Raw genomic sequence first — 21955 nt, forward strand, 5'->3', positions numbered from 1 at the left:
CGGGTGTTTCTGAGCGCAGCGGGGTCGGGGATCTGTGTTTTTTGTTGTATTATTTGCGGTGATTTCTTTCCTACTCGCTGTGATTCACTGATCGGATGATCCTTGTATATTGTGATCGGGTGTTTCTGAGCGCAGCGGGGCCGGGGATCTGTGTTTTTTGTTGTATTATTAGCGGTGATTTCTTTCCTCCTAGTTGTGATTCACTGATCGGATGATTCTTGTATATTGTGATCGGTGTTTCTGAGCGCAGCGGGGCCGCGATCTGTGTTTTTGTTGTATTATTAGCGGTGATTTCTTTCCTACTCGCTGTGATTCACTGATCGGATGATTCTTGTATATTGTGATCGGGTGTTTCTGAGCGCAGCGGGGTCGGGGATCTGTGTTTTTTGTTGTATTATTTGCTGTGATTTCTTTCCTCCTCGTTGTGATTCACTGATCGGATGATTCTTGTATATTGTGATCGGTGTTTCTGAGCGCAGCGGGGCCGGGGATCTGTGTTTTTTTGTTGTATTATTAGCGGTGATTTCTATCCTCCTCGTTGTGATTCACTGATCGGATGATTCTTGTATATTGTGATCGGGTGTTTCTGAGCGCAGCGGGGCCGGGATCTGTGTTTTTTGTTGTATTATTAGTGGTGATTTCTTTCCTCCTAGTTGTGATTCACTGATCGGATGATTCTTGTATATTGTGATCGGTGTTTGTGAGCGCAGCGGGGCCGGGGATCTGTGTTTTTTTGTTGTATTATTAGCGGTGATTTCTATCCTACTCGCTGTGATTCACTGATCGGATGATTCTTGTATATTGTGATCGGGTGTTTCTGAGCGCAGCGGGGCCGGGATCTGTGTTTTTGTTGTATTATTAGCGGTGATTTCTTTCCTCCTAGTTGTGATTCACTGATCGGATGATTCTTGTATATTGTGATCGGTGTTTCTGAGCGCAGCGGGGCCGGGGATCTGTGTTTTTTTGTTGTATTATTAGCGGTGATTTCTATCCTCCTCGTTGTGATTCACTGATCGGATGATTCTTGTATATTGTGATCGGTGTTTCTGAGCGCAGCGGGGCCGGGATCTGTGTTTTTTGTTGTATTATTAGCGGTGATTTCTTTCCTACTCGCTGTGATTCACTGATCGGATGATTCTTGTATATTGTGATCGGTGTTTCTGAGCGCAGCGGGGCCGGGATCTGTGTTTTTTGTTGTATTATTAGCGGTGATTTCTTTTCTCCTGATCGGATGATTCTTGTATATTATGATCGGGTGTTTCTGAGCGCAGCGGGGCCGGGATCTGTGTTTTTTGTTGTATTATTAGCGGTGATTTCTTTCCTCCTTGTTGTGTGATTCACTGATCGGATGATTCTTGTATATTGTGATCGGGTGTTTCTGAGCGCAGCGGGGCTGGGATCTGTGTTTTTTGTTGTATTATTAGCGGTGATTTCTTTCCTCCTCGTTGTGATTCACTGATCGGATGATTCTTGTATGTTGTGATCGGGTGTTTCTGAGCGCAGCGGGGCCGGGATCTGTGTTTTTTGTTGTATTATTAGCGGTGATTTCTTTTCTCCTCGTGATTCACTGATCAGATGATTCTTGTATGTTGTGATCGGGTGTTTCTGAGCGCAGCGGGGTCGGGATCTGTGTTTTTTGTTGTATTATTAGCGGTGATTTCTTTTCTCCTCGTTGTGATTCACTGATCGGATGATTCTTGTATATTGTGATCGGTGTTTCTGAGCGCAGCGGGGCCGGGGATCTGTGTTTTTTGTTGTATTATTAGCGGTGATTTCTTTCCTCCTCGTTGTGATTCACTGATCGGATGATTCTTGTATATTGTGATCGGGTGTTTCTGAGCGCAGCGGGGTCGGGATCTGTGTTTTTTGTTGTATTATTAGCGGTGATTTCTTTCCTCCTCGTTGTGATTCACTGATCGGATGATTCTTGTATATTGTGATCGGTGTTTCTGAGCGCAGCGGGGCCGGGATCTGTGTTTTTTATTGTATTATTAGCGGTGATTTCTTTCCTCCTCGCTGTGATTCACTGATCGGATGATTCTTGTATATTGTGATCGGGTGATTCTGAGCGCAGCGGGGTCGGGATCTGTGTTTTTTGTTGTATTATTAGCGGTGATTTCTATCCTCCTCGTTGTGATTCACTGATCGGATGATTCTTGTATATTGTGATCGGGTGTTTCTGAGCGCAGCGGGGTCGGGATCTGTGTTTTTTGTTGTATTATTAGCGGTGATTTCTTTTCTCCTGATCGGATTATTCTTGTATATTGTGATCAGGTGTTTCTGAGCGCAGCGGGGCCGGGGATCTGTGTTTTTTGTTGTATTGTTAGCGGTGATTTCTTTCCTCCTCGTTGTGATTCCCTGATCGGATGATTCTTGTATATTGTGATCTGGTGTTTCTGAGCGCAGCGGGGCCGGGGATCTGTGTTTTTTGTTGTATTATTAGTGGTGATTTCTTTCCTCCTCGTTGTGATTCACTGATCGGATGATTCTTGTATATTGTGATCGGTGTTTCTGAGCGCAGCAGGGTCGGGATCTGTGTTTTTTGTTGTATTATTAGTGGTGATTTCTTTCCTCCTAGTTGTGATTCACTGATCGGATGATTCTTGTATATTGTGATCGGGTGTTTCTGAGCGCAGCGGGCCGGGATCTGTGTTTTTTGTTGTATTATTAGCGGTGATTTCTTTCCTCCTCGTTGTGATTCACTGATCGGATGATTCTTGTATATTGTGATCGGTATTTCTGAGCGCAGCGGGGCCGGGATCTGTGTTTTTTGTTGTATTATTTGCGGTGATTTCTTTCCTCCTCGTTGTGATTCACTGATCGGATGATTCTTGTATATTGTGATCGGTGTTTCTGAGCGCAGCGGGGCCGGGATCTGTGTTTTTTGTTGTATTATTAGCGGTGATTTCTTTCCTACTCGCTGTGATTCACTGATCGGATGATTCTTGTATATTGTGATCGGGTGTTTCTGAGCGCAGCGGGGCCGGGATCTGTGTTTTTTGTTGTATTATTAGCGGTGATTTCTTTCCTCCTCGCTGTGATTCACTGATCGGATGATTCTTGTATATTGTGATCGGGTGTTTCTGAGCGCAGCGGGGCCGGGGATCTGTGTTTTTGTTGTATTATTAGCGGTGATTTCTTTCCTCCTCGCTGTGATTCACTGATCGGATGATTCTTGTATATTGTGATCGGGTGTTTCTGAGCGCAGCGGGGCCGGGATCTGTGTTTTTTGTTGTATTATTAGCGGTGATTTCTTTCCTCCTCGCTGTGATTCACTGATCGGATGATTCTTGTATATTGTGATCGGGTGTTTGAGCGCAGCGGGGCCGGGATCTGTGTTTTTTTGTTGTATTGTTAGCGGTGATTTCTTTCCTCCTTGTTGTGTGATTCACTGATCGGATGATTCTTGTATATTGTGATCGGGTGTTTCTGAGCGCAGCGGGGCCGGGATCTGTGTTTTTTGTTGTATTATTAGCGGTGATTTCTCTCCTCTTCGTTGTGATTCACTGATCGGATGATTCTTGTGTATTGTGATCGGGTGTTTCTGAGCGCAGCGGGGCCGGGATCTGTGTTTTTTGTTGTATTATTAGCGGTGATTTCTTTTCTCCTCTTTGTGTGATTCTCTGATCGGATGATTCTTGTATATTGTGATCGGGTGTTTGAGCGCAGCGGGGTCGGGATCTGTGTTTTTTGTTGTATTATTAGCGGTGATTTCTTTCCTCCTCGTTGTGATTCGCTGATCGGATGATTCTTGTATATTGTGATCTGGTGTTTCTGAGCGCAGCGGGGCCGGCATCTGTGTTTTTTGTTGTATTATTAGCGGTGATTTCTTTTCTCCTCGTTGTGTGATTCACTGATCGGATGATTCTTGTATATTGTGATCGGGTGTTTCTGAGCGCAGCGGGGCCGGGGATCTGTGTTTTTTGTTGTATTATTAGCGGTGATTTCTTTCCTCTTCTTTGTGTGATTCACTGATCGAATGATTCTTGTATATTGTGATCGGGTGTTTCTGAGCGCAGCGGGGCCGGGATCTGTGTTTTTTGTTGTATTATTAGCGGTGATTTCTTTCCTCCTCGTTGTGATTCACTGATCGGATGATTCTTGTATATTGTGATCGGGTGTTTCTGAGCACAGCGGGGCCGGGATCTGTGTTTTTTGTTGTATTGTTAGCGGTGATTTCTTTCCTCTTTGCTCATTCGCTGTGATTCACTAATCGGATGATTCTTGTATATTGTGACCGGTCGTTTCTGAGCGCAGCGGGGTCGGGTGTTATGAATTCTGTTGTCGGGCTCCCTCCTGTGGTCATGAATGGTACTTCGGCTGGTTTTGTCCATGGACTTCCTCTGGTGGGTGTTTCTGAGTTTCCTTCCTCAGGTGACGAGGTTAATTCGTTAGGTGCTGCTCTATTTAACTCCACTTAGATCTTTGCTCCATGCCACCTGTCAATGTTCTAGTATTGGTCTAGTTCACTCCTGGATCGTTCTTGTGTCCTGTCTTCCCAGCAGAAGCTAAGTTCCAGCTTGTATTTCTTGGGTTTGCTATTTTTCTGTCCAGCTTGCTATTTTCATTGTTGTCTTGCTTGCTGGAAGCTCTGGGACGCAGAGGGAGCGCCTCCGCACCGTGAGTCGGTGCGGAGGGTCTTTTTGCGCCCTCTGCGTGGTCTTTTTGTAGGTTTTTGTTCTGACCGCAAAGTAACCTTTCCTATCCTCGGTCTGTTCAGTAAGTCGGGCCCCACTTTGCTAAATCTATTTCATCTCTGTGTTTGTATTTTCATCTCTACTCAGTCATTATATGTGGGGGGCTGCCTTTTCCTTTGGGGAATTTCTCTGAGGCAAGGTAGGCTTTATTTTTCTATCTTCAGGACTAGCTAGTTCCTTAGGCTGTGCCGAGTTGCATAGGGAGCGTTAGGCGCAATCCACGGCTATTTCTAGTGTGTTTGATAGGATTAGGGATTGCGGTCAGCAGAGTTCCCACGTCCCAGAGCTCGTCCTTATTATCAGTAACTATCAGGTCATTCCGTGTGCTCTTAACCACCAGGTCCATTATTGTCCTGACCACCAGGTCATAACAGTCGGGATCTGTGTTTTATTGTTTTCTTTCTAATGAGACTTAAGGTGATGTTTTATTTCTCTTGTTATTTTCCATGTTTTTCCCCCTTTTATTTTTCACTCTTCATTGAGTCGCCCCCCTCGGGGGTCTTGTAGCTGTGATCATGTGACCTCCTGTGCTGAGTACAGCAGGGCTCCAGCATCTATAGGGAGAGTCTAGGAGCCCGCCGTCCCAGGAGGCTCATAATGACCGGCACATGGGGTCTTCTGCAGATCACCGGCTGTTGTAACAACCTGTAGGAGCCCCGCGATCACGTCATGGGCACTCAGTGGAAGCATAGAATGATGCGACTGCTGTTGGTGCGTGTTTAACCCCTTCCCAACATGCGGCGTACTAGTACTGCTCTTCAGGAGGTGCGTTCCCACAGACAGCAGTACTAGTACAGTGCACTGATTGTGTGGACTACCGCTGAGCGCCGTGGCAACCGGGTGCAGGTGTCAGCTGTCTGAATGCCGACACCCCACAGCAACGCCCACGATTGGTGCTGGCACTGCTCACGGGCATTTAACCCCTCTGATGCGGCTGTCAGTAGTGACAGCAAAATAGAGGGGCATCGCGCAGGGAGGGGGCTCCCTGCTCGCTTCCATCAGGGCAACGAGATCGTCCTGATGGTCTCCATGGAGACCGCCTGCCCCAAGATGGCCGCAGGGTCCTACCGGGTCCTGCAGGGAAGTGGCTTATGAGCGCCTGCTGAGACCAGCACCTGAGATGCCTCCTCCTTCCAGTAAGATCGCTGATCTGATGTAATACAGTGATGTCCCATACTGGGACAGTATAAAAAAGAACTATTATAAAATGTAAAAATATTTTTAACAAAATCCTTAAAAGCAGAAAAAAAATATATATTTTTCCAATAAATACATTTATGTAAATAAAAAAACCCCAATATAAGTACATGTATCTGGTATCACCGCGTCCGTAGCGACCCGACCTATTAAACTGTGCCACTGGTTAACCCCTTCAGTGAACACTGTAAAAAAGATTTTAAAAAAAGAGGCAAGAAACAACGCTTTATCATCATACCACCAAACAAAAAGTGGAATAACACGCGATAAAAAAAGACAGATATAAATAATCATGGTACCGCTTGTCCTGCCAAAAACGAGCCGCCATACAGCGTCATCATCGATGATGCTGATAAGCACTACTCCCCCCAGGGTGGAGGAATGGCTGGCGGAGAACTCTGCTTCCTAGCATGGAGCATCTGAGTCCTCTCACCGGCTGACGTGGATAGATGCTGTGTGATTGGGGGGACTGGATGGATTTCCAAAACTCTGAGCCCCCAACTAAGATTATCCGGGATGTCGTCGCACTGTATTGACTGGTGGTCCTCGGTGGTCCGCTCTCTCTATCTTATGGAAGAGCACATGCTTGATGGGGATGTTGATGGAAAATCCCCCCTAGACCCCCAATGTAGTGCAGTTGGGCAGTGATTTATAGTTGTATTTTACCCCCTGTTCTATTTCTATTGTACTTTCTAAATACAAAAATAAAAAAAACCTTGAATTTGAAAAAGTTATATACATTTTTCCAAAATTGTGCTGATGTAAAGTAGACATGTGAGAAATATTATTTATTATCTATTTGTGTGACATATCTCTGATTTTAAGGACATAAAAATGAAAAGTTTGAAAATTGCAAAATTTTCGTTTTTTCACAAGTAATATTGAAGAAATGTTACCACTAAAATAAAGTACAATATGTCACGAGAAAACAATGTCAGAATCACCGGGATCTGTAGAAGCTACAGAATTATAACCTCATAAAGGGACAGTGGTCAGAATTGTAAGAATTACCCGGTCAGGGAGGTGAAGGCTTCGAGGTGATGTGACTTGTATTTATTTCCTAAAAATACGGAAATTTGGAGAAAATTGTGAACGCTTTTCAATTTTCAAAATTTGTATTTTTATGTCTTTAATCAGAAAGTCATATAGCACAAAATCTACTATATAATTGTCTAAGGGTCACTTCCGTCTTTCTGTCTGTCTGTCACGGATATTCATTGGTCGCGGCCTCTTTCTGTCATGGAATCTAAGTCCCTGATTGGTCTCGCCAGCTGCCTGTCATGGCTGCCGCGACCAATCAGCGACGGCCACAGTCCGATTAGTCCCTCCCCTGCAGTCAGCGCTCACTCCATACTCCCCGCAGTCACCGCTCACACAGGGTTAATGCCAGCGGTAACAGACCGCGTTATGCCGCGGGTAACGCACTCCATTACCGCCGCTATTTATTCTGTGTGACCAAGTTTTTACTATCGATGCTGCCTATGCAGCGTCAATAGTAAAAGGATCTAATGTTAAAAATAATTAAAAAATCATCATATACTCCCCTTCTGCTGCCTTTCCTGCTCCTCGCGACGCTCCGGTGACCGCTCCATTCAAGCGACAGGTTCTGGTGCAATTTCTCCTGAGTACACTGATACCCCATATGTGGGGGAAATCTACTGTTTGGGCGCACAGCAAGACTCAGAAGGGAAGGAGCGTCATTTCACTCTTTAAATGTAAAATTTCCTGGCATAATTAGTAGGTGCCATGTCATTTTTGGAGAGCCCCTGATGTGCCTAAACAGTGGAAACCCCCAACAAGTGTCACCATTTTGGAAACTAGACCCCCCAGGGAACTTGCCTAGATGTGCATTAAGCACCCACAGATGCTTCACAAAAGTTCAAAACAAGCCCTCACATGACTGTTAGCCGAAATATGGAAAAATTATAGCTCACAAAATATAGCAATGCAAAAACTATTTTTGCAATAAAAAGCGTCTTTTAGTGTGTGACAGCAGCCAAGCCTGAAAACCCGCTATAAATTTGGTATTGCTGTAATCGCACCGACCCGAAGAATAAAGTTGCGTAATCGCTTATACTGCACAAAGAACGGCATAAAAAATAAAACCAATTCTTCACCAGATGCTGATTTGTTCATTCTGCCTCCCAAAGATCGCAGTCACATTTATACTTTGCTGAGCGCTTACACCGGGGTTTCCATGTAAGTCTATGAAATACGTGATTCAGACGAAATCCCCGGCGGAAGATTCCCTATAATGAGGCAGATGGAGACACAACGCCATCTGGCCTGTGATCCGGCGGTGTCCGTCTTTTTAGGCGTTTATAAAAGTGCGGACTGCCACAGTTTTGTGCAGAAGGACAATGCCGAAAACAGGCCACATGGAGTTTAGAGTAAAACTGCTGCCTCATTATAGTGAATGGATCCCTCGGGGGTTTCATCCGAAGCACATATTTTAGAGAGATAAATGGAAACCCCAATGTAAGGGCTCTGCATAGAGCGCCAGATAAATGTGATTTAAAATACCACCAATCAAAGTTTTTACTAAACCCACAAAAAACAAGTCCCCACTCAGGCTCATCATCTGTTACCAAAAGTATAGGGGGCTTCCACGTTACTGGTAGCACAAGGGCTCTGAAAAAGTGACGTCGTCCCCCACGACCATCTTCCAAATGGACCTCCAGCAAAATTTTCTCTCCGAAGTCCTCCTGAGCCCCATATTATGCTTAAACCATTGCTATCCTCCACATGTTTGTCAGTAATGTAGCGAGGAGATCCACCTAATTTACAGGGTGCAGGTCTCCAGAAGCATGAGCTGGGCACTACAATGTATTGGGCACCCCTAGATGAGTTCATTGAGAGGTGTAGTTTGTAAAATGCGTGGGGTCACTTATGGAGGGTTCTGCTGTTCTGGTACCTCATCGGCTCTCCCAGTGGGTCAAGACACCCACAAACCATGACAGTAAAATCTGCACTGTAATATGGTGCTCTTTCTCTGCTGAGCTTTGCACTGTGACACAAAAGTATTTCCCGATGACATGAAGGGGATTGACGTATTCACAAGAAATTGCACAACAAAGTGTACCTTTTTTTTCACCTTTTACCCCTATGGAAATGAAAAACTTGGCTATGCAACATTTCTAGTGAAAATCGTACAATTCTGTGAATCAACTAAGGGTTAAAAATGCTCACTACAACCCTAAATGAATTCCTCAAGAGGTGTAGTTTCCAAAATGGTGTCACTTGTGGGGAATCTCCACTGTTTAGGTACATCAGGGAGTCAGCAAACATGACATGGCATCAGCTATCGATTCCAACTAAAACTCAAATGTGCTCCTTCCCTTCTGAGCCCTGCCGTGCACCCATATAGTAGTTTTCCCCCACTTATGGGGTATCTGGGTACTCGGGATAACTTGCACAACAAGTTCTACAGTTAAATCAGCCATCAAGTGCAGGAAAAGATGCGGGCTCTGCATATGAGCCCACACAACTTTTGAGATAAAAGTATGTCAAAGGTGAAAACAGGGTTGGGGGTGAAGAGGTTAAGGCCGATTAATTGTTTGCATCTTGCGGTGAGCACTTGGTATTTGCTCTCATGAAGTCTTCTCTTTATGGTGGACTTAGATAAAGAAACACCTACTTTCTGGAGAGTGGTCTTCACTTAGGCTACGTTCACACTAGCGTTCGGCTAGTGTGCGTCGCGCTAGCGTCGGGCGACGCAGCGGCGACGCACGCGTCATGCGCCCCTATGTTTAACATGGGGGACGCATGCATTTTTGCTTGTTGCGTTTTCCGACACGTGCGTCTTTTTTGACGCTAGCGTCGGACCAAGAAAACGCAACAAGTTGAATTTTTCTTGCGTCCGATTTTCGTCAAAAAACGACGCACGCGTCACAAAACGCAGCGTTTTTGCGTGCGTTTGCACGCGTTTTTCGGTGCGTTGTGCGTCGCGTCGCCGACGCAGCGGCGCACAACGCTAGTGTGAACGTAGCTTACGGTGCCTGATGTGAAGGGGTTTTCTTCACCATGGGAAAGATTCCGCGATCATCTACCAATGGTGTTGTGGACGTTCTGCTTAACTGATGGTGGATTAATCAAGCAATAGCCCATGCCGCCTACTAATGAGCTTCTGAGATAATTGTCCAGTTACCGTACTTTTGGTCTTTTTAATAAGAGGCAACTCTATATTAAAGAGCTGCAATTCCTAAACCCATCTGTGGAGACACGAGGGTCAGCAAGTTCTCTTATCTGATGGCCCAGCCGTCTTTCGAAAGACCACATGGACCAGGGCTCATCCCACTGAACGCCCATACTCTTTCCCCGTGGGCATAATACTAGTGAGACAACATACGGTGACTGTACCATACTGCCGTAATACTTTATTGGATCGCCAACAGTCAGCAACATATAGTACAGTCCCAGCAAACAAATAACATGGTGCAAATGACAGAGTCTCACTCTTCCGTTGGCTCGCCAGGGATTAGAGCATCTACAAGGTCAAGGTATCCAGGGCCAACTTCCCCAACCAGTAGCATCCCGCTTTTGGCGGGAACCCACAGAGAGGAGATTGTCCCAACCTAGGTTCTCCAAACGTCTTTGAGCGTTCAGTGAAGGGCAGTGGAGCAGATCTGTATTCAACCAGTTGGAGCCATGGTTCCTCTGCTGATGTTCTGTAGAGTCTCTCTCGACAGAGAGAAGCAGCCCTCTATATTCCACAGCTCTCATTCAGGACAGTCTCCCACAGGATTGGGGGGTGGTAATCCCTTATTGTTCCATTAACCTGCATATTTGTCCTTCAAGGTGTGTGAACTGGTAAAGCGCAAGGGGCTGAAACCATACGTAATCAGCAGGCATTTCACAAATTAACATACGACAAGAGTCCACATACAGGCTCATATGAACATTGGTGCATGTCTCTGGATGTACTGAACAATACGTCTAGCATAATATAGAATAGACCCAGTGTCCTCGCACCATCCTCTAATTGAGTTCTTTAAGGCCAGATTAATTATAGAACTCGATCTGGAATATGTTTTGGTAAATTGCTAAAATACGAAAACGTGTCGCTGCCCAAATCTGTCTATGTCTCCATGGTATCTCCTCACCCTGCACATTTCTGGCTCTTGTGTGTACTTTGCTTCTATTCCACATTGTTACTTACCTGTGTAATATAACATGGACCCATTGTGAATCCTCCAATATTACACGGGGCAGCAGCTATAATCTCTGGTTATACATGGGTTATTATCTGAAGGCCTCGCTCTCTGCTCACGGCTGGTGCCACGAATCACAGAGGGATAACTTTATCATCCCCACTGCTGACACCAATATGTCATGAACCGGGGGCGTTTGGTTGCCCCGGTTCTTTTCTAAAGCGGATATATTTATATCCCACTTCCCAGTTCCGGTTTGGAACTTGCAGCTCTCTGGTACACCCCTTACCCTCAGCTCAGTCAGGGTACTGCACCTAGGATAATTAGTCGCCAGAAAGGCTTCCTTACCATACTGGCTAATAGGCACACTGCAGCGAGGGTGATATAAATACTCCCACTCAGGCGGGAACGATAATTATCAACGCCGTCCGTCGCTGCCAATTTCACCAAAAGCGCTGGACAATTCCGCTGCCACCAGCTCCGATTTCTTAATTAGTTATGGGTCAGGCTCAGGAGCCAACCCAATTAGATAATTTTACTTCAGAGGACATGACAGTACGTTATAGAGCAAAGAGAAACGAAGCTAGTAATTTTATATATTTTACACCAAAAGGTAGGCAGTGTTTACAATAGGGTAAAAAGATATTATAAAAGACAAGTATCGTATGTTCAGACAATTGCAAAAATAACAGGGATTAAAGGTGAAAATCAACTTACATTTATTTCATATCATTCAATAGTATGCCATGTGGTGGTGGGTGGGGACCTTCCCCAAATCATCAGGTCAGATTGCACAGCCTGTCAAAGCCGAATCCCCCGGCAAAAGACCCCCCCCCCCCCTTGTCTTGGCCTCTGAGTTTTATACCTTGGCACAAAAAGAAGGGTCCCTCCCCAGATGATCTCATGGGGTGGGCAGAGCTATGGAATGCACTCTTTCGTGATTATATAAAAAAAAATCCCACATATCTCGGTGTATGAACCTCATAGGCTACGTTCACATTTGCGTTGTGCAGTGCAGCGTCGGCGACACAACGCATGCACAACGCGGCGTTTTGTGACGCATGCGTTCATTTTTGCATGATTTTTGGCGCAGAAAAAACTGCATCATGCAGCGTCCTCTGCGCCCTGACAGTTGCGCCAAAATGACGCATGCGTCACAAAACGCAAGACAACGCATGTCCATGGGCCCCCCATGTTAAATATAGGGGTGCATGACGCATGCGCCGCCGCGGCTGCGCCCGGCGCTGCGCCGCACAACGCTAATGTGAACGTAGCCTTAGAAAGACGTTATGCTCAGCGTGACATGTGGGTTCATTTAAGTATAAACGTGGGGTAGCTGGGTGACCCGGTTAAGTAGTAATCTGTTTCCCAATTGTGCTGGTTCTGGAACCTAGAAAAATCACTGGCTGGTATTTCTACTGAGGCATATGCCAAAAATGTATTTGACCCACTTCTATCATTAATCGGTGCTATGATATTTACATTTGCAAGGACAAAGAAACCTTGGTTTTTTCCATGTGCTTTCATTTTAAGTCCATAAAACTCATCAGTGAGGGCTGCTAGCACGCTGGTCTCACATTATAGCTGTATAGCAGGGGGGAGTGAAATCGTACACAGGCACATGCAGGCAGAAGAAACTGCAGCTGAGAGCTCTGTATGTGTCATTGAAATAATAAGAAATTCTTCATATTTCCTGACAGCTGCAATAATGGAATCGCCAGTTCGGGATCAAAGACGTCGCTGGGAGCGGAAGAGAGGGTGCACGGCACGGGAGCTGCTGGAGACTGAGCGAGCGTACGTGGAGGAGCTGGAGCTGATCACCAAGGTACCATGGTACTGCTGTCTTACCACCCACCTCACTGGTCACACTGAGGACTGGCTCGCCCCATGTACCACGTATGTGACTGATATCAGCCTCTTATACAGCCGACATAGCCTTCAGACATTACGTCATATGTGGCTGAGATCTGTAGTCTTATTATCGTCTTGTCTCCACCAGTTCTACGATGAAGTCTTCAGAGCTCGCTGCGGTAACATTAAGCTCGCCCAGGAGGGAATCTGCGGCACCATCCCCACTATAGTGAAGGTGAACAGGTGAGCTGAGGAAGGGAGCTGTGACGTGTGGGGGTGATGAGTTTCTGCAGTGCACCGCTCCAGTCTCATACCAGTGGACCAGACTGGTGATGGCCATCATGTGTTTTCCAGGACTCTGCTTATGTCTCTGGAGCATAATATGATGTCTTCCGGATTCCACAACTTCTCCCAGTATCTGCACCTCTACAAGAAACATGCCGACTGCATAGGAGCCACAAAGCAGGCAGTACAGGTGCCTCCGCCACACCAACTCTGCAGACAGTGACATACCAAGACACTGAGAAAACGTACACAACCTGTCCAACGCTGGTAGAATAGAACACACAAACTGTTAAAGTAATACTCGCCTGGAATTGACATCACTGTTCCCTGTGTCTAGCCCCTCCCCTGTCTGTGACATCACTGTTCCCCGTGTGTAGCCTCCTCTCCCCCATTGGTGGCATCACTGTTCCCCGTGTGTAGCCTCCTCTCCCCCATTGGTGGCATCACTGTTCCCCGTGTGTAGCTCCGCCCCTGTCGGTGACATCACTCTTTTAGTTGTGTAGCTCTTCCCCTGTCGGTGACATCACTTTCACTTTTGTAGCCCTACCCTTGTCGGTGACATCACTCGATTGTGTAGCCCTACTCCTGTCAGTGGCATCACTCGGTTGTGTAGCCCTGCCCTCGTCGGTGACATCACCCTTTCAGTTGTGTAGCTCTGCCCTCGTCGGTGACATCACCCTTTCAGTTGTGTAGCCCTACTCCTGTCAGTGACATCACTCTTGTGTAGCTCCGCCCCTGTCGGTGACATCACTCTGTTGTGTAGCACCGCCCCTGTCGGTGACATCACTCTGTTGTGTAGCTCCGCCCCTGTCGGTGACATCACTCTTTCAGTTCTGTAGCTTCCTTTTTCTCGACTTCTTGACTCTTCCAGATTGAAATAAAAAAGAAGAAATCGTTTTCTCGTTTCATGAAGTTGCAAGAATCGCGTCCAGAACTTCAGGGCCGAACCCTGGTGAACCTGCTGGAGCTTCCCCTGCACAGAGTTATGAGGTAAGCACTTCCGTAGTCTGACATCTGATAATCCAAAGCCATCTCCTGCACGAAGTCGTAAAGTAAGCACTCCTGTTATTCAGCATCCAATAATCCATAACCTTGGAGCATCACCTGCATTGTCACACTGTAAGTGCTCCTGTAATCCAGCATCCAATAATCCATAACCCTGGAGCATCACCTGCATTGTCACACTGTAAGTGCTCCTGTCATTCAGCATCTAATAATCCAAAACCTGGGACTTCTTCTGAACCGAGTCATGAGATAAGTGCTACTGTAATTTAGCATCTGATATTCCACCACCTCGTAGCTTCCCATTTACAAAGTCATGAAGTAAATGCTCCTGTAATCTGGCATCCAATAATCCAGGGGTGGGGAACCTTTCTCCCATGGGCTGTTTGCATAATTTGATTTAGTCCTCTGGAAATAGCTGTGGGTCGCAGTGGTCGCGCTGCTGGCCCTGTTTATTTTTTTCCAATAAAGTGAGCACTCGCACACAGCATGCCCTGCTGCATGACATCCTGACGCTTGGCAGCACCAGGATGTTATTTGTGTGCTCTGCACTTTTGTCTCACTCATTGTGATATAACCAGCAGTCTCTGTATCTAATGTGATGTATATACAGCAGTCTCAGTGTCTCCAATATAATGAATACAGCAGTCTGTCTCCCCTATTTGATGTAAATACAGTAGTCTCTGTGTCTCCTATGTAATGCAAGTACAGCAGTCTGTGTCTCCTATGTAATGTGTGTACATCAGTCTAGGTATATCTTATGTATATACAGCATCCTCAGTGTCTCTTATGTGATGTTTATACAGCATCCTCCGTGTCTCCTTTGTGATGTACAGTATATACAGCAGGCTCAGTGCCTCCTATGTGATGTATATAAATTAGGCTCAGTGTCTGTTATGTTAAGAAGGAAAAAATAAATATATATATTAAATGGAAATAGGGGGCATTTCTAAAGAAGAATATAATGTTGTCTGCAGGGAAGGCAGGGCAAGACTTAGAAGAGTTAAAAGCCAGTAATGAAATGAGGCTTGCAAGAGAGACCAAAAGCAGCAAAAAGGATTTTGGGGGTATGTCAAAAGCAAGAGAAAAGTCAAAGAAGCTATAAGATTTTTACAGGATGAAAAGGGTGAAGAGGTCAAAAATGATGTGAAGGCCCAACTTTTAAATTCCTATTTTCTGTCTTTATTCTCTAAGAAACAATTGTAACATCAACTGATTTTCACGGTTCCATTGAAGGAAAAAGAAAAAGAATCTACTCTATCCATAAACAGAGAGATGATGAGGAAACACTTGGTTAATTTACATGAATTTACATCTGGTCCAGATAAATTACATCCTCGGGTACTGAAAGAGTTAGCAGCGGAAATTGCAGACCCACTAGCCAGAATCTTTGAAAAATCCTGGAGAACAGGAGAAGTCCCAGAAGATGGGAGAAGGGCAAATGTCCCTATCTTCAAAAAAGAAGCCAGAGCCAGGAAATTACAGCCTAGTGAGCCTTACTTCTATACCAGGAAAGAGCTTTCAACAAATTATTAAACTGCATGTATGTAAGCACTTGGATAAGCATACAGTAATTAACCAGAGCCAGCCAAGTCAAGCTAGATTGATCTAATTTCCTTCTATGATGGAATCACCGACTGGGTGGATCAGGGAAATGCTGTAGATATAGTACATCTCGATTTCAGCATAGCATTTGAAAAAGTATTTCATACTTATAATGACCAAGTATGGGATTGACAAAGCTACAGTTAGGTGGCACATCCAATTGGAAGAGTGTTTCAAGTGGGGTAACACAAGACTCTGTCGTGGCCCCAGTGTTACAAGTGGGGTACCACAAGGCTTTGTCCTGGCCCCAGTCTTGTTCACCATCTTTATAAATGATCTAGATAAGGGAGGTGAAGGTAAACTAATCAAATTTGCAGACGATGCAAAGCTAAGAGGGATAGCTAAAACTAGAGAAGACAGAGAAAGGATTCAGAAGGATCTAGATAAGCTTAAACAATGGTCAGCGACTAATAGGATGGTATTTAACAGGGAGCAATGCAAGATTCTACATCTGGGAAAGAAAAACAACAATTACATCTTCAGAATGGGAGGTATAGAACTAAGCAACAGCACGTGTGAAAAAGACTTTGGTATACTAATACACTTCGTGCAGAATTATTAGGCAAGTTGTATTTTAGAGGATAGTTTTTATTATTGATCAACTATGTTGTCAATCAACCCAAAAGACTCATAAATATCAAAGCTTAATATTTTTGGAAGTTGGAGTGTTTTTTTTTTTAGATTTGGCTCTTAGGAGGATATCTGTGCAGGTAATTATTACTGTGCAGAATTATTAGGTATCTTAATAGAAACCAAATATATTCCCATCTCACTTGTTTATTTTCACCAGGTAAACCAATATCACTGCAAAAAATATAGAAATAAACATTTCTGACAAGCAAAAACAAAATCCCCCAAAAATTAGTGACCTGTATAGCCCCCTTTCTTTCTGATGACACTCAGCAGCCTCCATCCATAGATTCTGTCAGTTGCTTGATCTGTTTACGACCAACATTGGTGCAGCGGCCACCACAGCCTCCAGACACTGCTCCGAGAGGTGGACTGTTCTCCCCCTGTAGATCTCACATTTTATGAGGGACCACAGGTTCTCTATGGGGTTCAGATCAGGTGAACAAGGGGCCATATCAGTATTTTTTCTTCTTTGAGACCTTTACTGGCCAGCCACGCTGTGGAGTAGTTGGAGGCATGTGATGGAGCATTGTCCTGCATGAAAATCATGTTTTTCATGACCGATACCGACTTCTTCCTGTACCACTGCTTGAAGAAGTTGTCTTCCAGAAACTGGCAGTAGGTCTAGGAGTTGAGGTTCACTCCATCCTCAACCCGAAAAGGTCCCACAAGTTCATCTTTGATGATCCCAGCCCATACCAGTCCCCACCTCCAGCTTGCTGGTGTCTGAGTCGGAGTGGAGCTCTCTGCCCTTTACTGATCCAGCCTCCGGCCCGTCCATCCGGCCCATCAAGAGTCATTCTAATCTCATCAGTCCAGAAAACCTTTGAAAAGTCAGTCTTAAAATATTTCTTGGCCCAGTCTTGACGTTTTATCTTATGTTTCTTGTTCACAGGTGGTTGTTTTTCAGCCTTCCTTACCTTGGCCATGTCCGTGAGTATCGCACACCTTGTGTTTTGTGTTACTCCAGTAACGTTGCAGGTCTGAAATATGGCAAAACTGGTGGCAAATGGCATCTTGGCAGCTTCACGCTTGATTTTCCTCAATTCATGGGCAGTTATTTTGCACCTTTTTTGCCCAACACGCTTCTTACGACCCTGTTGGCTATTTGCCTTAAGAAGCTTGATTGTTCGGTGATCACGCTTCAAAAGTTTGGCAATTTCAAGACTGCGGCATCCCTCTGCAAGACATCTCACAATTGTGGACTTTTCAGAGCCGTCAAATCTCTCTTCTGACCCATTTTGCCAAAGGAAAGGAAGTTGCCTAATAATTAAGCAAACCTTATATAGGGTTCTGATGTCATTGGACAACACCCCTCATTACAGAGATGCACATCACCTGATTTACCTAATTGGTAGTTGGCTCTCAAGCCTGAACAGCTTGGCGTAGGACAACATGTATAAAAGTATCATGGGATCAAAATACAACTTACCTAATAATTCTGCACACAGTGTATATCACAGACTGCACAATGGTCAACAGTGTGATGCAGCAGTAAAAAAGGCAAACAGGATGTAGTAAGAGAAGCATGCAGTCTAGATCACATGAAGTAATTATACCCCTCTACTCCTCTTTGGTCAGGCCTCATCTGGAACACTGTGTCCAGTTCTGGGCACATTTTAAAAAAGACATTGAAAAACTGGAGGACGTACAGAGAAGAGCGACCAGGATAGTGAGCGGACTGCAGAGTATGTCCTACGAGGAACAGTTAAAGGATCTGGAAATGTTTAGCTTGAAAAAAATAAGGCTAAGAGGAGACTTAATAGCCATCTACAAATATCTGAAGGGCCGTCAGTGTAGAGGGATCATCATTATTCTCATTTGCACATGGAAACACGAGAAGCAATGGGATGAAAATGAAAGGGATACGATACAGATTAGATATTAGAAAAATGTTTTGATAGTGTGGGTGATCGAGAGGAACAGGCTGCCACGAGAGGTGGTGAGTAGGGTTGAGCGACTTTTACTTTTTTAGGGTCGAGTCGGGAAACCCGACTATCTCAAAAGTCGAGTGAAATCGGCCGATTATCGCGAAAAGTCGGGGATCGACCGAAACACGAAACCCAATGCAAAGTCAATGGGAAATCTCTCTCTCTCTCTCTCTCCCTCTCCGTCCCTGACATTGCAAATCGCTACAGCGCACAAGCGAGAAGATGGCGATAGGCGTGCACGCCCCTAAGACCTATGTCATCACTCTGCCCACGCTCCTTCATTGGCTGAAAAAATGGCGCCAAATGTGACTTTGGCGCAAAGATCGCCCACCGCATGGCCGATCCCACACTAGGGTCGGGTCGGGTTTCATGAAACCCGACTTTGCCAAAAGTCGGCGACTTTTGAATTTGTTCGATCCGTTTCGCTCAAGCCTAGTGGTGAGTTCTCCTTTAATAGAAGTTTTCAAACAGTTTCGACAGACATCTCTCTGAGATGGTTTAGTGAATCCTGCATTGAGCAGGGGGTTGGACGCAATGACCCTGGAGGTCCCTTCCAACTCTACCATTCTAGGATTCTATGTATGTACTCCATCTTTAGTGTCTCCTATGTTATGTATATACAGCATTTTCAGGGTCTTATGTGATTTATATACAGCAGGCTCAGTGTCTCCTATGTGATGTTTATACAGCAGGCTCAGTGTCCTATCTGATGTATGAAAAACGATAAAGCTTGCACCATTATTTACCAAGAATGATTACTCTAGATGTTCTAGAGTAATCCTTCTTGGTAAATGATGGTGCAACCTTTATCGTTTTTCAACTTGTATGCTTTTTTTTTTGGCGCCTGTTCACACTAGCTTGGATGTGCTGGTCTTGTTCTCTATTTCTATTAAGCCTTTTTGGACATGTGCACTCCCACTCCTAAAAGCCACATGTGATTTTAAGGAGTTAGCTGGTCCACTCCTGACCCATAAATTGTAGGCTTTTTTTGCCCAGGAGAGGTGACAAAACAGGGCAGGGACCCAATTACGAAGGACGCCTTGACGTGGCAATTGGGCTCACATATATTGGCCAATTTATGCGCGAAGTACCTTCCTTTTTTCATAGCAATTTTTTCAGATAAATATTTCATGTGTACATTATACAGGGCTTTTTTCTATGGCAGTAATGGATTTTCAATGTTCTAGAGTAATCATTCTCGGTAAATGGTGCAACCTTTATCGTTTTTCAACTTCTATGCATTTTTGGTTGGCGCCTTTTCACACTAGCTTGGATGTGCTGGTCTTGTTCTCTGTGTGATGTACAGTTATATGAAAAAGTTTGGGCACCCCTTTTAATCTTAAGCTTAATGTTTTATAAAAATAGTTTTTTTGGCAACAGCCATTTCAGTTTCATATATCTAATAACTGCTGGACACAGTAATCCGCATTCAAACAAAATTTGACAGGTGCATAAGTATGGGCACCCCACCAGAAAAGTGACATTAATATTTAGCAGATCCTCCTTTTGCAAACATAACAGCCTCTAGTCGCTTCCTGTAGCTTTTAATGAGTTCCTGGATCCTGGATGAAGGTATTTTTGACCATTCCTCTTTACAAAACAATTCTAGTTCAGTTAAGTTTGATGGTCGCCGAGCATGGACAGCCCTCTTCAAATAATCCCACAGATGTTCAATGATATTCAGGTCTGGGGACTGGGATGGCCATTCCAGAACAGTGTAATTGTTCCTCTGCATGAATGCCTCAGTAGATTTGGAGCGGTGTTTTGGATCATTGTCTTGCTGAAAGATCCATCCCCTGTGTAACTTCAACTCTGTCACTGATTCATGAACATTATTGTCAAGAATCTGCTGATACTGAGAGGAATCCATGTGTCCCTCAACTTTAACAAGATTCCCGGTGCCGGCATTGACCACACAGCCCCAAAGCATGATGGAACCTCCACCAAATTTTACTGTGGGTAGCAAGTGTTTTTCTTGGAATGCTGTGTTTTTTGGCCGCCATGCATAACGCCTTTTTGTATGACCAAACAACTCAATCTTGATTGCATCAGTGCACAGGACCTTTTTCCAAAAATAAATTGGCTTCTCCAAATGTGCTTTTGCATACCTCAGCCGACTCTGTTTGTGGCGTGCTTACAGAAACGGCTTCTTTCGCATCACTCTCCCATACAGCTTCTCCTTGTGCAAAGTGCGTTGTATAGTTGACCGATGCACAGTGACACCATCTGCAGCAAGTTGATGCTGCAGCTCTCTGGAGGTGGTCTGAGGATTGTCCTTGACTGATCTCACCAAACTTCTTCTCTGCCTTTCTGATGTTTTTCTTGGCCTGCCACTTCTGGCCTTAACAAGAACTGTACCTGTGTTCTTCCATTTCCTTACTATGTTCCTCACAGTGGAAATTTACAGGTTAAATCTCTGAGACAGCTTTTTGTATCCTTCCCCTGAACAACTATGTTGAATAATCTTTGTTTTCAGGTCGTAAGACAGTTGTTTTGAGGAGCCCATGATGCCACTGTTCAGAGGAGATTCAAACAGGAGAACAACTTGCAAGTGGCCACTTTAGGTAGCTTTTCTCATGATTGCATACACCTGGCTATGAAGTCCAAAGCTCAATGAGGTTAGAAAACCAAAAAAAGTGCTCTAGTAAGTCAGTATAAAGTAGGTAGGAGTATTTAAAACAAGAAAATGATAAGGGTGCCCATACTTATGCACCTGTCAAATTTTGTTTGGATGCAGATTGCACATTTTCTGTTAGAACAATAAACCTCATTTCAAGGCAGAAACATTACTGTGTCCAACAGTTATTAGATATATGAGACTGAAATAGCTGTTGCAAAAAAAACAATTTTTATAAAACATTAAGCTTAAGATTAATAGGGGTGCCCAAACTTTTTCATATAACTGTATGTGCAGCAAGCTCCGTGTCTCCTATGTAATGTATATACAGCATGCTGTGTTTCCTATGTGATGTTTATACAGCAGGCTCAGTGTCCTACAGTCATGGCCAAAAGTATTGACACCCCTGCAATTCTGTCAGATAATACTCAGTTTCTTCGTGAAAAGGATTGCAAACACAAATTATTTGGGATTATTATCTTCATTTAATTTGTCTTAAATGAAAAAACACAAAAGAGAATGAAGCAAAAAGCAAAACATTGATCATTTCACACAAAATGGGCCAGACAAAAGTATTGGCACCCTCAGCCTAATACTTGGTTGCACAACCTTTAGCCAAAATAACTGTGACCAACCGCTTCCGGTAACCATCAATGAGTTTCTTACAATGCTCTGCTGGAAGTTTAGACCATTCTTCTTTGGCAAACTGCTCCAGGTCCCTGATATGTGAAGGGTGCCTTCTCCAAACTGCCATTTTTAGATCTCTCCACAGGTGATCTATGGCAGGGGTCCCCAACTCCAGTCCTCAAGGCCCACCAACATGTCATGTTTTCAGGATTTCCTTAGTCTTGCCCAGGTAATAATTGCATCACCTGTGCAATGCAAAGGAAATCCTGAAAACATGACCTGTTGGTGGGCCTTGAGGACTGGAGTTGGGGACCCCTGATCTATGGGATTCAGGTCTGGACTCATTGCTGCCACCTTAGAAGT

The 21955-nt window shown here is 44.6% G+C and overlaps 1 protein-coding gene across 2 annotated transcripts in view; it reads left to right on the top strand.

Moving 5' to 3' along the window:
* Window positions 1-21955, top strand: part of ARHGEF39 (Rho guanine nucleotide exchange factor 39) — a 58478-nt gene that overhangs the window by 17910 nt on the left and 18613 nt on the right. For both annotated transcript variants that reach the window (XM_069745644.1, XM_069745643.1), the window contains exons 2-5: window positions 12745-12869; window positions 13044-13138; window positions 13250-13370; window positions 14052-14170. In XM_069745644.1, the coding sequence (XP_069601745.1) occupies window positions 12753-12869; window positions 13044-13138; window positions 13250-13370; window positions 14052-14170 (452 nt within the window). In that variant the 5' untranslated portion in view covers window positions 12745-12752. The remainder of the gene's footprint in view (window positions 1-12744; window positions 12870-13043; window positions 13139-13249; window positions 13371-14051; window positions 14171-21955) is intronic.

The sequence above is a fragment of the Ranitomeya imitator genome, chromosome 1, assembly GCF_032444005.1.
Source record: "Ranitomeya imitator isolate aRanImi1 chromosome 1, aRanImi1.pri, whole genome shotgun sequence".
NCBI lineage: Eukaryota > Metazoa > Chordata > Amphibia > Anura > Dendrobatidae > Ranitomeya > Ranitomeya imitator.